We start from the raw sequence: 17,795 nt of genomic DNA, 5'->3' as shown, positions 1-17,795 counted from the left end.
AAAATAGAAGGGAAATAGTGTTTTATAAGGAAGAAAAAAGAAAATGAAATAGGTGAGCCCCATAAAAATCCTCTCTACTTTCTCATTTCTTCCCAATTTGGAAGGGAAAAAAATGGTAGGTCCAATAGAAATGTATTCCTACATTTTTCTTTCTTATTCCTCAATTTCTTTCCAACCAAAAAAAAAAAAAAAAAATTTTTTCTTCCATCCTTTTTCTCCCAAGCCTTTCTCCCATCTTCTTTCAAACCAAACATAGCCTAGGAGACGGCTTTAAGAAGCATTAGTCTCAAAAAGATAGGGCTTACAAGGAAAAGAGGATGAAAAAAGAATAATAACTAGGTTGCATAAATTTATTAGTAACAGCTCTGTTTAGGATTTAAAGATTGGTTTGATAGGATATTTGGTGGCTGGGTTTGAGAGGGAAGGGAGTATTCCTTCGGATTGTAAAGATGGAAGAAAAAAAGTAAACTTGGTTGCTAATAAGGGATTGTGAAGAAGGACATGAATAATATGTCAAATAGAGAGAGAGATCACTAAGGGTGCCTCCATCTTCAAATTTTACAAAACATTCCATTAATAAATTCCTAATAAAATACTCTTAGTACCATAAACTCTTAAAATTAGTTATTCCAAACATATATAAGTAATTGACCCCCCCCCCCAAAAAAATTATTACTAACAAGAATTTTATGAAAAATAAAATTTTAAATACGTCCCTAGACATGAAAATGTCCATACCTCATGAACTAATTACTTGATTAAAAGTTGTGTTACATTATGATGACCTAACACATGAAAAGCTTCTAAGCTGCCAAAACTGAAAATCACTCTAAAGACAGCCACTTATTCTTTCTTTTCTGGCTGATTTATTTTCCTCTTGTTGGAAAAAAATACTCTCCCTCTAGTTTTGAAGTGTCAAAGTACCAAATTCTTAAATCTAGAAAATTACATGCCAGTCCTTTTTTCACCTTCAAAAGCATAAGAATCAAGAATATCTCTTTTCTACCATATCATTAAATTGAATTAATGAAAAGATGAATGGAACAATTTTCTATTCAAAATTTTTCTTGAGTTAATCATTGAAAGCAAGATCAACCTTATTGTCTTCCATAGTCTTGACTTGTTTATGATCATTGTTATGCTCACCTTGCCCCTTGGTAGTCTCCATTGTCTTTATCATGCATTCCTTTGGCTCTTTTTGAAATTGGACTTGTGGTAAATGGTAAGGTGTAGTTTTTCTACAATAAAGGCAGCAACATGATGGAGTTAGGACTTAGAGTTAGGAAGGCGGTTCTGCTACTAGTTGTGTGCGGTGGCTCTAAACTTTGACTCTACTACTTTACCACTAAGGAAACTTATTTAAAACTTTTTAAATGGCCAAATTGTTTGTTTTGGGTGAAATAAATTGATTGAGCTTAATTTTTTAGCTTTATTATTAGTATTTTTTTTGGGCTTTTTTATATTTTGTTTTAAATTAATCTATTAATTTTATGGTCTTTAAAAGGTGGAAAATACTAAAACTACAAAACATCTTTTTGGAGAGTATTATAGGAAGGTATGGAAAAGATTGTATATATAAAAATATTACTATTATGTCCCTCCTTAAATTAATAGCATTATTTAATATTACATTTCATTAATAATAGCATTTTGAGAAAAAATAGTTTCTTAGACAAACAAACCTAAACAACTTTGATGATGAGCTTAGAGTGTGAGAGATATATTGGCATGGGAGGGGTAGCATCATGAGGAGAAACTCTTTCATTAAATATGTGCTTCCCTCTCACATTTTGTGGATCTCACAATCATGTGGAATCCACATGCTATAAGAGGGAAAATGCATAAGATAATATTTACATCCCAAAAGATAGTAAATAAAGCAATTTAAAATAGATATTAGATTGAGAAAAATGAGAGGCATGAAAAGCTAAAAGTTGCAGTATTCTAAGGGAATTATAGGAAAATTAAATTAAAATCCTTCTCTCTCTCTCTCTCTCTCTCTCTCTCTCTCTCTCTCTCTTTGATTTTAGGGGGAATCAAAATTAGTATGGGAAGGAAATGGAATGAAATAGGTATTCACATCTAATCATTTCATTTCTTCCTATTAAACATTCTAACAAAAGAGCAAAGTATTCCCTCCTAAAAATTCTATTTCCCTTCATTCTTTTTGCTCAATCCAAACAAGCTATTTTGAGAATTTTGAATGAGAAATAAAGAGAGAATATTTTTGTTTTTTAGGGATTATAAATAGTAACATGAATAGAAATAGTGCGTTAAAGAGTTGAAGAAGAAGGAAAGACAAAAGAAATTCTAAAACCAATACATCTCAATACTCAAAAAAAAATTAATATTCCATTATGCGCTTTGAATAAAATGAAGCATATTTGTATAAACTCATTGATTCTTACTTCATCTTCTACGACTAGGATTCCTAATTTGACTGATAAAAAAATTCTTAATAAAATCCAATAAAACTCCAGAGACTAGTAGAGATTCAAGAACGATTTAGATCAGCAAAATTAGGAAAAAAAAAATATATATATATATATGCACAAGAGTTTTATAAAATTTCACATTTGTCCCTGCACATAAAGCTCCTATACAAGTCATGGTAACTCAATTTAAAGCTCTTTTAACCCTAAGACTCTTATATTATAGGGTTAGAAATTATATAGGTCTTGCTTTAAATAAAGATAACATGATAGCCCAACACATGAGAACTTTTTAAACTATCCAAAATAAACATCTATAGGCAACAATATCAGCTTGTGTTCATCACCTACACGTTCTTCTTTCTGTTAAATCCATCTTGCATATAAGGGTGAGCATTATATTATACACTTTATAAGTTTACCTCCTTTTTAGTATTGAACCAAGACACCTTTGTGAGGATACTATGATAGAAATGTGGGATTTTGGATTTGATATCATCAATGAGGTTTTAGGAAGAAAAGAAAGATATTAAAGATATTAGAAATTTTACTGCATAAGTCTTATAAACTGACATTATAACTTTTTTTAACACAAAAATAACAAGTAATTTCAAAATTGATTTATTTTGTTGTTGATATGAAACCAATCCTAGTTATTCTCATATTAATTTGTAAGATTTTTGTGGTAAAATTGGTAGTAGCTCTAATATTTTCCTTTAAAAAGTGAGGAAGCTATAATCACCTTTCAATTTATGGCACATATCTTGCACGATAATTTTTATCAAAAAGAATTTATCTATTCATTTCGTATGTGTACTGATTTCTTCCAAATTTGTTATTAGTTGATTACAGGATAGTTGTGCATGCTCAATTCTAAAGAAATCATTGATGGGTAATTAATCCAAAATCAGTTGAGCTTCGATTCTAAAACCAATGCATTAAATTGTCAATTTATATAACTTAATATTTTAGAGTATAATAAAAGTATGTGTGTGTATATATATATATATTCAAAATTCTTTAAAGAATCTCAAAAAATAAAATAAATAAAATAAAATCTTTAAAGCAATCGGGCACTACTATGATGTCAGGATTTAATAAATTGAGTTATATGTATAGAGGGAGTTTCTTTGCACTGCATTCCTTAAAACATGACATTTCATTTCTTATCTGGATTTTCTAGACTGTGGAAATAAATTTCCATACTTTTTATTATATGTACTAATGGGACATAGGTTAATTGTAAATATTCTTCTAAAAAAAAGGTTAATTGTAAATATAATTCTTCTTCTTCATCATAAAAACTGAACAAAAGCTGTTTAACAAAACCCAGCAATGTTTAACACACGATGGATTTGAGTCCTAATCAAAGACAGATGGAAACAAATTGAAACTGACTAATTGACAACCCTTATCTACATGCACAGTTCCTACACTTGACGCCAAAACTTGCTTTGTTCTTGAACCTCCACAGCACTTCTGTGCAATTTACTCTAATTCTTAGAGTCAAAGGTCCATTCCTTCCTTTCTTTGGAGACTCTCGATCTCTTAAGCCCTAGTTGACCTAATTCATTTGTGTGTATGTGTGTGAGAATGATATCAATCCTAATGCAAGTAATTTAGTGCCACTGCAAATTAAGTTCATTCTTCTGATGGAAAGAAAGGATGGAGACTCCTTAAACCTGCCCTTATGTTTACAATGCCAACAGTCCTCTAGGATAAAAAGCCTGTTTTGTCGATTCATTAGTTTGAATGAATTCTAAAATGGTTTCCAAAAAGCTTTGTGACTAGATAAGCTTCGTTTTGATGAGTTTTCTAAGATGTTCACATTAAAGATCTACAAGGAATTTTTTTGGTAGTTCTCATGTCGCCTTCCGACCTCTCTCTCATTTTGGTTTCTACTTTAAAGTTTATACAATCTACTAGTTGAAGGTGACATTTCTGGCTCTACCTTTACTTAAAATCATAATTCTCTGAGTACTTACATTTAATTTCTTGGGAATTTTGGGTTCCAATTTTACCTTTTTGTATGATAGCCCAAAAGTTTTCCTTTAATGGTTATAACGGAGAGAAATGAACAGCTAAGCATGCTTCTGGTTTCTTCCTAATTGATAATCTCCAACCACTTTTGGAGAGGAAACCATGGATACCTATCTGTTATATTTGAAGAAAGAACAATGATGTGTTTTTTCTTAAAGATGGGTAGTAGCTAATAATTAATGTGTTTTGATTAAAAAATTAATTAAAGTGTTGACTACTGATCTCAAAAGTATTTGCATCATTTCAAATTGATCTTTCTGTTTAAGAAGTTTAAAAATAAAAAATTGTGACAGATTATAAAGCAAAAGCAAAACTAAAAAACAGCTGGATAAAGGTGCTTTGGATCCAAGAAAAACAGCAGTTCCTTAATCGAGCCTGTAACATGATAACGGATTGTTCAAGTTCATTGTTTTTAAATTCGCTACATCTATCAAGCCATTATAGCAAATTTAATTGATGCTACTGCAAATTACTGTTTACAATACTGTAAATTACTATTATTTAGTGAACTAATTTGAGCTTTTTGGCTCTTTTTATGTTCTCTCAGTTGTGCTTCAATCAGTTACTTGAAATTTATTTGATCCATAAAGGTTATAAGCAGATCTTTTTAATCTCCAAGAAGGTTGGAAGTGAACCTTGAATTTAAATTTATGGCTTGTCTGGCCAAAAAGTTAAAATTAAAGTAATAGAAAATTATGACTTTGAAGCATTGCGTAAGGGCCTATCTCTATATCTCTCTCTCCATTGCAACAAATGTATGTAGTTTGCTCACATAACCAAAATATCAGGATATCCCAACACACTATTCCCATACCCAAAACCCTATTAGATCCATTGTTAAAATTAACTTTATTCCGAAATATCCTAAACCATAACCCTAGTTCCTAGTTATAATGCTTAATTTCCATTACAGTTTTGAATATACTTATAATTTATATTCTATTTAGATTCATAGTATCACTTTCACTTAGTATGTTTGGATGCGTTTTGATTATTATTATGAAAAGGGGAGAACATGATTTTTTTTTATGGGACCCTACAAAATAAGATAAAAAATCAGAAATAATTTTTTTTTTTTTTTTAACTTGCCAAACGTACTCATTTGTAGCTATATTGCTATGTGCTTTTCCTCTCAATGTGATACAGATAATTGACAGCAACTCTCAAAATAAATTCCACAGTACTCTTGTAATGATTGAATGAGAAGTCATCTCGTATTGACTTGAATGAGTAATTATTAGGATTTGATTCAACAAGATTTCTTTAGAGCAATTAATAATGCCTTTCTGCACCACTTCTTGCCCTCCATGTTTTGCACATCTTAAGCAGATTCCACTAGTTCTTAGATTTATTTGAAAACAAAAAATGTACGAGAGAGAGAGAGAGAGAGAGAGAGATCAGATATTATTTTATACTTGTACTACTTTTAGAAAATAACCTTATCTAATGCACACAATATTAGCGTACTAAATCACTTTTTTTTTTCTTTATTTGTACGTGGTTTTTGATATTCTTCTGTGATCCTTACAGTTACTGCTAATTGGCTAATTGCTTTGCCGCAATCGTTGTATAAGTTCACAATCAAACTCGGAAGAAAAGAGCATTCAAGATAAAGAACCCAGTCATATATGAATTAGTTGCCAAAAGATCTTGGATACTCAACCTTGCAGTTCTAGCTAGAGCCCGTGATTGTTATATATCCAGGTTAGGCTTAATATCTACAAAGCAATGTGTTTGTTAATAGTTACTTGAAATGAACAAACATATAGGAGAATTAGATATTGGTACTTGTAGATGCAGTTGGTTGCGCATATAAATCGTCATTGGATTTTGCAAAAAGGAGGTGTGATTCTAGAAATTAACACCGATGTGGTGTAACTGTGTAAGCCATTGGCGCTCAGAATCTTAAGTCAAAAATCAAACTTTCTTTGCCAGAAGGCCATAGCAATATTTTCTTCTTTTAGGAGATTTCTTATGTGTACCTTGTTCCTTGATTTTTCTCCTTTAGAGAAACGTTTCCTCGAATTTTACTGTAGTGGATGGCAAGAAACGATTTGCAACTTTTGAGGCATAATTCACATGTATGTGTAGTTAACTCATTATAGGTTACCTTTGTTTCCATGGGATTGCTGTTATCTTGTGTTGATCAAGTGCATTCTTTTGGTTTAGTTTTCAAAGTGTTAATATGCTTTGTTCAAGTTGGACCCTTTTGGCCTGTAATCATTTTCCTCTTCAAGGACTGTGATATGGTCCTCTATGCATAAAGTTTGATGAGTTTCTTCTTTCTGAAAGGTAACAACTTAAGTAAGGCTAATCTCATAATAGCCCAGTTAGGTCAATCTCATGACTTTGCATTATTTCTTTCCTCCAGGAGTTTTACTTGCAATATTTAGATAATGATTTACCTTTCTTTATGGATTTAAGCCAATTTGACAACTTTATCGATCTAGTCTTATGAGTTATGACCTATGTTTCCCTTAGCCAAGCTCATGGCTCGATTAGGTCGTTCTAATGACTTGGTCAAACCAATTTTATGGTCTTCATTAGGTTAGTCTCTTTGGTTGGATCTATCTCATGGTCTCATTTTTCTTTAATCAGTCTCGTGACCTAATTAGACCAGCTACGATCTTTTTTGTCTAAGGTTAGCCTCATGAACTTGTTGAACCAAGCTTGTAGTTCTCCTCTTCTTAGGCCAACCTCATGATCTAGATCTAGTGGGACCAATCCCATGGTCTTCTTCTTTGGTCAGTCTCATGACTCAGTTGGACTCAATGGCTCGTTTGCCTCTTTTTCATGCTTTACTCAGGTCTTTCTCAGCTTTCTCGTCCAATCTTACAGCTTAGTCTTAAATTTCCCTATCTAGGGTCTTTGTAGTTCTTACAGCTTTTCTCGACCACTAAGTAGTTTGTTCGACTTATTTCTCGGCCACTCTCACAGTTTAGCCTACCCTTTCTCTAAAGTCTTCGTCATGTAAAGTTTGTTTGGCCAATCTCATGGCTTGTTTTTTTTATTATTACATGTCGTGGAATATGCATATATATATATATATACACACACACTTGAAAAACATCTTACTTCATTAAATACAAATTTCTAGTAGTTCATTCAGAAAAATAACTAAATTACTCTTAATATTTTCATGGGGTACTTGGCCACTGCACGGCTCGTTTCATCTACCTTTTCCCTAGGGCACAGGTCAATTTTACGACTTGCTCTGCATCAAAACATGGCACATAAATATTAAGAGGGGTATAATTGGCGTACCTATTCTTTGGGAAACCTGGTTTCCCTATTTCTTGTCCCTGTTGAAGCTCTTTTCTGCTGATATAATTTCACAGTTTCCACTTCGCAAGCAACAATCCAGCAAAGACAAAGATAACTGACAATGAGTTAACCCTGCCCCATGAATCATGCCCTGACAATTACAATTTTTGTTACTTTTCATTTACTACAATAGCAGAATTTAAAGATATATTTCTTCACTACTAACCGCTTGAAACATCCTTAAAAAGGAAGAAAACCATGAAATAAGGTAAACTTAAGAATCTCCTTTGTAAATTTAAAATAAAATTAAAGAAAAAAAAAAGGGAAATATTACTCAAGTCTTTTGGCAAAGAAAACTTTATCTATGACTTAAAGTTTGAAGTGTCCTATGGCTAACACAACACCGGTATTCTAAATTCACTCATTATTACAAGATCCGTTGAAAATCTTTGTGTAACCTGTGGCGTAAGCTGTACTAAGTGGTTGGTCCATATCTCCTAATATAGATGAGTAAATATTTTATTAATACTTTTGACATTTAATTAAATTTGGGATGGCAATAAGTATACCTTAATTGTCTGTTTAAGATTCGTTTATTTTGTTGAAACTGAAAACTTTTTGTTGAAAATATCGTAGATAAAGATAAAAGTTAGCTGAAATAGTACAATGAGACTCATGAATAATATCAAAAAGTGCAATAAGTCTCATAAATAGTAGTAAAAATAAGCTGAATAGTAAAATAAGTTAGCAAAATTAATCATGCCAAACAGACATTAAGGGTTTGTTTGGGAACCGCTTATTTTGCTAAAACTGAAAACTTTTTGCTGAAAGTACTGTAAATAAAAGTAAAAGTTAGCTGAAATAGTACAGTGAAACCCATAAATAGTACCAAAAAGTGTAGTGGAGCCCATAAATAGTAACAAAAATAAACTAAATAGTAAAATAAGCTGGTAAAAAATAAGCTATCCAAACAAAGCTTAAGTCTAACGTGACACACTCAACCAAAAAAAAAAAGTCTAACATGACATGTAGGTTCTAATTAACTCAGTTGAAAAGTCTCTTGTTAATCGCTCTTGAGTAAACAATATAGATTGCAATACTATTGCATTTTAAAAAATAAATAACAGTGTATATGTTATGTTGGCAATTTATTGTTCTGGGCCGCCTACTTTATAAAGATTTTATTTTACACAAGCATGAGAACGGTATAAAATGGCTGGCTATGACATTTCCGATGCAGATGGCTGGCTATGATCAAACAGCATCATTTATGGTTTAGACTAGGAGTTAGGATGGTATATGTTTGTTCAAGTCATTTCCATACAAATTGACTGAATTTGTCATCCCAAAACACAACCAATTTAACTGAATCTGGGAAATGAGAACGAAGGAATAGGGGTATCAAGGCTGTTAAATCGTAGATTAGTATAAAAAACAAAACAAAACAAAAACAAAAACAAAAACAAAAAACAAAACAAAAAAAAAAAAGGATCGAGAAAGAACCGATGAAATTTGTGAAGATGCCTTGAGACGGGTAATAATGTTGAGAGAGGGCAAGAGACATCTTCTACGTGGAAATGAGAGTTCATGGTGGATCTTGTTGGAATAACAATTCTCCAATCTCCATAGGAGCAAGTTGAGCCATTTTGCTACTTAGCTTTCCAAAGCGTTTTCCACTACAGCTTTTGCTAAAGGATCCTCATCTTCTTCAAATCAAGTTTTCTGATCATTAAGCTTGACTTCACTGAGAAACAACCACTTGAGTTTGCAAATAGCCACCGTGGCTTACCAATCAAAACATAGAGAAGATTTTTCCTCTTATCTCAGAGCCTAGAATCTTCAGAAATTAATTCATGCACCCACTTGACATTGCTACGGATGCCAAAGCTGGTTCGGATTAAAGTTGCAATGGTGGGGGAACACAGAACAACTGGAAGATTTGCTTGTTCACAAAGTTATGGCCTCAACTTATCTTGTAGAGAAAAATTGAAGTTATTTTGCAAAGCTTTATTCACCAACCAATCATACACAAACTTTAATGTATACCATTGATAGTGCTAAAGATTAGAGTATGTGGCTGGTTACCGAAAGGAAGATTATTATTGCCTATTATTGTTAGCTAAGATTATAAGAGACAAATCCTTTGTATACTCCTAAGAGAAAACTACTAGTGGCTCTCTTTACTTAGTCCCCCACACGGGTCATTTCTGGTCATTCCACTAGCTTCTGTAATCGGTAACGAAACAGCTTCCATATATGCTGCTTTTGCAAGATGTGTAAGGTCAAAATCAAATATTGGAGACATTGTGGGCCAAAGATCAGGTCGAGTCCCGAATGATAAAACAGGCCGTCCTTGTCTACTTAAATGGATTGAAAGATAGCGACATTTTTTCGATTGAAAATTGACAACCCACATGCATCTCTTTTTGATAAATTAAAACCCACATGCATCTCTATACTGTAGTAAGCGTGGACACTGGAGCCCCCTGAAATTAGACGGATGATCAGTGTATCATCTAACAGTTTTCTCATGCTACATCATTCTATACAATAAGTGGAAAGTGACCTGAAGAATAATAAAAATGAGTCTGATTGGTACATGTGTTTAAATAATAATTTTTAGTTCTTTAAAAAATGCGGGTGGGTGAAAAAATATAAAAATAGGTATAATATTATTTAAAAACTGAAAACATGTGTTTGAACTCGCTTACCAAACGGGACCAAATATCACAAGTTTATGTCCCACAAATAAATGTGAGGTAGGAGAGGTTTTTTTTTTTTTGTTTTTTTTAATGGTTCAATTGTTACAACAAATAAGTGAGGAGGGGGACTTTGAATCGGAGTAGAAATAGGGGCCTCCCTAATGGAAAATAGGAGACGTGAATAGTGTAAATCGGCAATATGTCAGATTGTAACAAGAGCACTTGAGAGATGGGACAAAGATAATATTGTAATCAAAATTTCTTGAGCGGTCTACAATATTATGTGTGCTCACACTTTGTGTAGTTCTCCAAAGGTGAAAAAGATATAAAATTACTTCACAAAATTTTGTCTGACCTTCACTTCCAAGCACCTTAGGCCAATCCATTTCCCATTATAAGGTGGTATGGTACGTCTGCAGATTTAATTCTATTATCAACCTAATCCTCTCCAACAGAAACAGCCAACACCTTGTAAGGCATTCTGCAACATCGCGGGCTATGAGTAACCATCTGTTTCATTGAAAACAAGAAAAAGTAAATACGTAAATAAATAAAGGATCAATTAGTATCCTATACTTATCAAAATTAGAATAACAGTGCATCCATACAACATTTCAGGTACGACCTGCAAGTTCAAAGAAATCAACCATGAAGGCAATGTTTCAATTGGTAAGACATATTGATTGGTAAGTTACACATACACCCAATAATTCAAATCATCATATATCATGAGTTAGGTCATTTATCTAAACTACCATACAAGAAACATTTAGACTTCATCCCCTGGTCTTGGGTGATGTTAGGTTATAGTCTTGGGATCCATCTTGCTTAACGTAACATTAGAAAATAATATTATGAATTACACTTGGCTTAACTACAAACATTAGAATCTATGGTGTATCAAGTTCTTCAACAATAATATGGACTTATAAATCAAGAAATATCACATTGTATTGGAACCAAAACACAAACAAATTCAAGGAAAATTTTGGTCTAGAAAAGGATAATCCTCATCTATAACCACCTTTACCACAGAATATCAAAACCGATAAAACCTTTTATTACTTCATTCTCATTCATTAGTATGGTCTCAACAAATTTAAGTTTCTATTAAATCAAGGCAGACAGCACAAATGACAAACTTCTTCAAAATCTCTGCAGTAGATATTTCCACTACAAAAAGTTGATAGGAAGTTGATGAAAAGTCCTTTCTGATCAGTAACATCAGGGCCCAAAATCAGGGAAAACCCAGAAAACAAAAATGAAAACTGATAGTTAAAATCAGATTGGTAAGACCAAGGTCTCTAATGTCATTGCCAACGGATATGTAGTGATCCCAAAAGACTGTAACCGTATTTACATTGATGTTCATACCTGTATAGAAAACACAACTGCACCGACAACCACCCAGCTGCGAACTCAGACAATATTACTTCTCTAGAACCCGGACAAATATGAGACAACACACGCACAAAAAGATTTGATAATAGTAATGGTAATGGGGTGGGTCAGGATCATGGGTGCCCCATCCCCTGCCTAAAAATACTTTCTCCTGACACCGTCCCACCCTGCAGATCAGGGCATATATATTCCCAGGCCCCACCAAAATTTAAAAAATAATAATTTTGTGAGTTCACTGACAATTTCCTAGAAAAACAAACAGTTCAATCACAAACATTACATTTCAATTTTGAAATAAAGTTTAAAGGAAAAAATAGCAAGAAACATTTGTATTAAATCATTAAAAAAAAATCTATGGGAAGAAAGAAAAGATAGTGGCAATGGAATCTGAGAGAGAGGCAAATTGCGATCAGTTTCTTTTGATCAACCATAGAAGGTTTTTTTTTTTTTGTGGGGGGGGGAGGGGGGGGGGGGGGGCGGGGGGGGTCGGATAAGGCTCCCATTGTATCACAAATGATTAGAAGAATGAAAAGAAGGACCAAACCTCAAACATTAGCATTGACACAACCAGAGTAAATCATCAATTTTGTTTATAATAACAGAAGAAGAAATACCATATGTTGCAGGGTAAACCGAATAGCGAAAAGAACGTTTGTGATTCTATGAAGTGATACTTTTATCCATCAGTAACTTATCAATGAAAACATCATTTGCATATAATAAAGTATATTCGCACACATCGATAACTTAATGAAATCAGAAACATGAGTTCATAACATCTAATGACATAGATATTGGATATAGTGACAATTGACAAACATGTCAACATTCTGACGAACACAAATTTTAAAAAGCATGCCACAAAAGATGGTGACTGCAGTGCTCATGTCATGAGACTCATCACTAATCAAGGTCCATCTATTATCACTGTAGTCTTCCCCTTGCCGGTCTCCCTACCACTGCTTCTAGGCATATGAACCTTAAAAAGTGTATTCTATTGCCTGAACAGTCCAGTATGTATGTGACAACAACTACGGCTTTCTACCCAAAGATTCTGAAGGCAACAAGATGTAAAATTAAGGTTTCCAATACAAATTGTTGGGCACAAATGACACGGCATGTATCTTTGTTAACATGTTTTTTTTTCTTCTTTTTCCTTGTTCTGCTCGAGAGTTTTGTAGTATTCTACCTATGTACTTGGACCTCTTTTTTTCTTTAATGAAATACTTACTTTTTTATTGATAAATAAATAAATAAATAATTGAGGCCAAATTGGCAAACATGGGAACAGTTACAAGAGCATAGCTTTTTTCTTTCAGGTGACTGGCACTGATGCTAGGATGGTATAGCAAGATAATTGCATTTCAAGATAACAAATTTGAAGTATGATTAAAGTAGATACCATTTTACAAATATCCAGCAGCTTATGCAGTGTTAAAGCAAAGCACAAAAGCATGGCTATGAAACAATCGAGAAAAGTGGCATCAACTCAACAATGAAGAGAAAAGAGAGCAAATATTTGACAAATGGAAGAGACAATTGAAAAGAAGTAGAGAAAGAAAGAGTGTGACTGACTTTGACATTGGCGCCTGGCACGCTTAATCTTCAAGATGCTGTCTCTCTTTCACTTCTTGGGAGTTTTTGAAAATTTCATTATCTCATTGTTTTAGGATGCTCTTTCTAACTGGATAAATTGACTGGAACACAATTACAGAGAATTTTGAGTAATCTCAGCTTCGAAGCAAAACAAAATTAATATTTGATACATGTTTTGCTAAGTGAAGAAGGAGATGAGTGGATGATGATAACTGTTAGTAAATAACTTTAGTGTCCTTTTGCTAAGTGAAGAAGGAGATGACCATAAATATCTCATTCACCTCATATTATGCATTGTCTTAATTATAATATCATGGCATTAGAATTTTCCTAGATTCATTTTCTTCTATCAACTATAGAACTTATGTCTAATTTTATTCCCCTATCATTTCATCACAGGCACTCCTTGTTTTCATTCTTTATGTTCGCTGTACTGCAATTAACCCAGCGGATCCTGGAATTATGTCCAAATTTTATGGTGGGACAACTAATATTCTCAATACAAATCATGGGTTATCAGCAAATGACCTGCCTAGAAAATTTGATGAAACTGCTAGCAGGGAGCATTCTTCTCCGTCATCAGCTTCCAAAAGTTCTATAGCAGGGGCTAACTCTAGTAGGAAGGCTCAGTAGGTGAAGTTGGGGGAGTAAATATTCCCTTGGAACCAACGAGCTCAAAATCCTGTTCTAACATGGGAGGAATCTTCTGTGCATTGTTTGTGCATGAAGATTGCCGCAAACAGGAAGGGGCAGCTGAGGAGCAGGGCACTGGTGAAGAGGCTTTGTTCTGCACACTGTGTAATGCTGAGGTATAACATCATGAAAAGTATGATGTTTTTTTTATAAGAGTGATGTATTTTGTTACGGTCAATACTTGTCACACCTAGCAATTTTATTTCCTCATACATTTGTTGCAGTCTTGTTTTACAATGATTAGCAACGTGTGTAATGCAATTCCTTCATGTCTCATGTGGTGTGGGAAGAGAAATTCTAGAACTTTTGATGGCATCTTGACTCTACCCAAGTTGAAATTGACTTTTAAACTCTTCTCTATTTGATTTTAAAGTTTGTAGTAGGTTATAATTTCAGGCGTCATCTTGAGTCTACTGCCCTTGTACTCATGCGATGTATATTCCTACTTTTACTGTACTATTTTAAGTGCATAATTACTATCATACACAGAGACACACATAAAGAGAGAGACCGAAACAATATATTGAGTTGAGATGATAGTACTCGGAGCTTCAGCAACCATGTTAGGTGGGCAAATCATGTATGTTATTGACCTTAAACTTAGGGAAAGCTCATGAAATCCAATAATATACCGATATAGTGTCGAGGATGATTATGCTAGCTTCGGAAGATTTCTGTTCAATCTGATTGAGAGCAGAAATTTTTTCACGTAATGCTCAATTCTTTGATTGCAATGGTCAAAGGTTTTGTTAGCCTAAATGGATCTATAATTTTTAGTTCAGTAGGGTGCATTCATTTGTTAAGAATATTTATGTCCAATTAGGATTATGGATCTGACCATTTCTCAATCTCCAGGAGCAAAATTTTGGTTGGAATCAAATTTTTTTTTTTCCTTTATTCTTCACTATCTTTTGGTCCTTTTAAAATCTCTCTCTTGGTTAGTAGACCATATCAACAGTGGAATTCTGATGGTTCAGCAGAGGTTATTTTTAATTTTATTTTTAGTTGCCTAGCAATTTAGATTGGTCTTGGAAAAGGCTAGTGGTCATGGGTTGCCATCCTATTATTATGTTATGGAAAGTAAAGGTTTTGGGAATAGCTGGTTGCACTGGAGTAGGGTATGTCTACTTCAGAAAACTTTGATACAGTTTAGGTATGGTACCTAGAAATCAGAATCATTAATGGTTATGTTGTATCTATTGCTCCTTATTTATTTTTATTTTTTTGATAACATAAGGAACCTGTCTCTATTGCGCCTTTAATTAAGTCATTTTACTTCCAGTAAGGAGAATTCCCTAGGCCTCAGAGCTCAGACATTTAAACCCTATTCATGGAGATGGTTATCAAATATCTTGCCTTGTGAAAAATAGTCGTTGCTTAGGTGAAGAATTGTTATTTTTTCAAAATAGGTACTCTGTTTAGATTTTGAATTATTTTTGGACGGACTTACAATATGCTCCATGATTCTAATGCTGATGTTGCCAGTACTTGAGCTTTCCTTATTAGATTGATGGGGTGATTTAATTTCTCTGCATATTTTAGGTCACCGTGCTTCTTGATATAAAAAATGGTGCTTATATCTCTTTAACTTCTCCTGGATTCTGAAGTCATGTTTGTTTAGTAATATATTAGATATGTGCCAATCTTTATTCACTTCTTTTAAGCTACCAAGGACCCTACATCTAGGAAAATTCAGTTGGGATGATAGGGTCATCTTAAATTTAATCTCTCTTGGTTTCTGGCCACGGTAGACTCATGTCATGGCACACTCTGGTGCAAGAAAAGCACATGGCCAAAAATTATCTGTGCAGTAAAACATTACTACAATTTGGTTTTGTATGGTAACCATGGATGCTTTTCATTTTGCAGGTTCGCAAATTCAGCAAACACTGTAGAAGTTGTGATAAATGTGTTGATGGTTTTGATCACCACTGCCGGGTATATCTTCATATTGCTCCAAAAGTGTTCCTTACGAACACGTCATGAAGTATTGTGTAATTGTAAAATACTTGGTTTTCTTTAGGGACTAACCTCTATATATTATATGGCTGCAGTGGCTTAACAATTGTGTAGGGCACAAAAATTATGTGACTTTTATTTCTCTCATGGCCATAAGTCTTGTTTGGGTATGTATTGCCATCTGATAACTATTTCTAAAGAAAATATTTTCTTGGGCGCTAATATCCCCCCTCTCCCCTCCTTTTACTTCTTTGGTTCAGCTTGTTATTGAAGCTGGAGTTGGAATTGCTGTTCTAGTGCGTTGCTTTGTTAATAAGAAAGGCATGGAAGCTGAAATTTTTGATACGCTTGGAAATGGTTTCACTCGTCCCCCCTTTGCAACAGTTGTGGTACACTCTTATCCAAAATGCTTTACCCAATGTTGACATATAATTAATTTGTTTAAATATACTAATTAATAAGAATCTTGTGCTAATGCTTGATCTGATTTTATGTAGGCTCTATGTACGGTAGTTTCCATGCTGGCATGTATACCTTTGGGTGAACTATTCTTTTTCCACATGATACTAATTAGAAAGGTCAGTGTCCGGGAAATTTTGTGTATATTTTGCCTTCTATGGTGTTTAGGTTTGTCATAGAGAAGTTGGAGGGAGAGATCTTAATATTTGGAGATAACTATAATTGGGTTCGGAATGCTAGTTGTACAGTGTAATCCATTTTGGCAATTAACCAAGTGTAGAAACTAGAAATTAAACCCAGAGAAAAGAGAAGGGTGGGGGGGGGGGGAACATAATTGCATAGAAATCAAATGAACTCACATACCACTGGGGAGTAAGTGCCAACCAGAATGTACTCCCAGGTACGTCCTCCAAGGAAAGGAGCAAAGAAAGCATAGAATGCAACCACTAACAAGCAGAATACAGTGATTGCAACAACCTATCCAAGTAAGAAATTTGAAAATATTTTAGAATACATGAAATTATAAACATGGGTATTTATAACAAAACAAGAATAAAAAGAAAATCTACTGTCCAAAAAATGGATATAAGAAATTCCACCTTTATAGATGCTATTAATGCATAACTGCAAAGCATTAAGCAATTATTCAACACTCAACAGTAAACCATAAACCAAAAAGTCCACAAAATTTTATAACCAGTCGTGCGATATAATAAAACTGATGATTCATTGATAGCAACAGCACATTCTTTTTATAAGTAATGGTAATAGAATAAATGATAAAACATACCAACCACCAGCATATTGACCATTTCCAGCTTCTGTTGTTAATACAAATAAATGTCCCACAAAACACAGACCTTTGTTTTAACCATTTAACACCAGAAAACCCACAAACTATTGAAACAGGAGCAGTTTAATACTATCAAGGTTGATTGAGGACTCAATACGACAGTCCTTCCCGCCAAAAAAATGAAGTCTACAGTCCTAATTCAACACTGCCCAGTTAGTAAACAAGAACAACTCTGATGCTTTTTTTTCTTTTTTCTTTTTTGCTTCCTTTACCTGATACTGTAGGCTGTAGCATATTTAACAATACTGATTAAAATATATAAATAAATAACTTTTTAAAATTATTCTTTAATTTGTTTTCCTCGAGAACTAAAAAGAGAACAAGTTAACTTCAATCTTATCAAAAGAACAAGAACTAGCGTGATAAAGAAACAACTAAACTGTAAACCATAGAAGT

The 17,795-nt window shown here is 33.4% G+C and overlaps 1 protein-coding gene, 1 long non-coding RNA gene and 1 other non-coding gene across 3 annotated transcripts; 1 reads left to right on the top strand and 2 right to left on the bottom strand.

The window, feature by feature from the left end:
• Positions 1 to 867: 867 nt before the first annotated feature.
• Positions 868 to 10,217, bottom strand: LOC136064148 (uncharacterized). Its single transcript, XR_010625817.1, has 3 exons — positions 9,240 to 10,217; positions 7,737 to 7,887; positions 868 to 1,238 (listed from the first exon to the last, which is right to left on the bottom strand). It is a non-coding gene; the product is annotated as an uncharacterized LOC136064148 (long non-coding RNA).
• A 443-nt stretch (positions 10,218 to 10,660) lies between these two features.
• On the bottom strand, positions 10,661 to 13,447 carry LOC112032509 (uncharacterized). Its single transcript, XR_010625822.1, has 2 exons — positions 13,415 to 13,447; positions 10,661 to 10,948 (listed from the first exon to the last, which is right to left on the bottom strand). It is a non-coding gene; the product is annotated as an uncharacterized LOC112032509 (transcript).
• A 366-nt stretch (positions 13,448 to 13,813) lies between these two features.
• Positions 13,814 to 16,814, top strand: LOC111983081 (probable protein S-acyltransferase 19; the record flags this gene model as incomplete). The annotated part of the gene is given in 6 exon segments (XM_065765525.1): positions 13,814 to 14,054; positions 14,057 to 14,244; positions 15,998 to 16,066; positions 16,183 to 16,254; positions 16,348 to 16,476; positions 16,585 to 16,814. Coding segments are annotated over 6 exon segments (840 nt in total), but the record flags the coding sequence as incomplete, so codon positions are not given.
• Between the last annotated feature and the right edge of the window lie 981 nt (positions 16,815 to 17,795).

The sequence above is a fragment of the Quercus suber genome, unplaced genomic scaffold (assembly GCF_002906115.3).
Source record: "Quercus suber isolate HL8 unplaced genomic scaffold, Cork oak 2.0 scaffold_635, whole genome shotgun sequence".
Taxonomy (NCBI): Eukaryota; Viridiplantae; Streptophyta; class Magnoliopsida; order Fagales; family Fagaceae; genus Quercus; species Quercus suber.
Note: the sequence above shows the minus strand (reverse complement) of the source record. Positions and strands in the feature narration are given on the sequence as shown.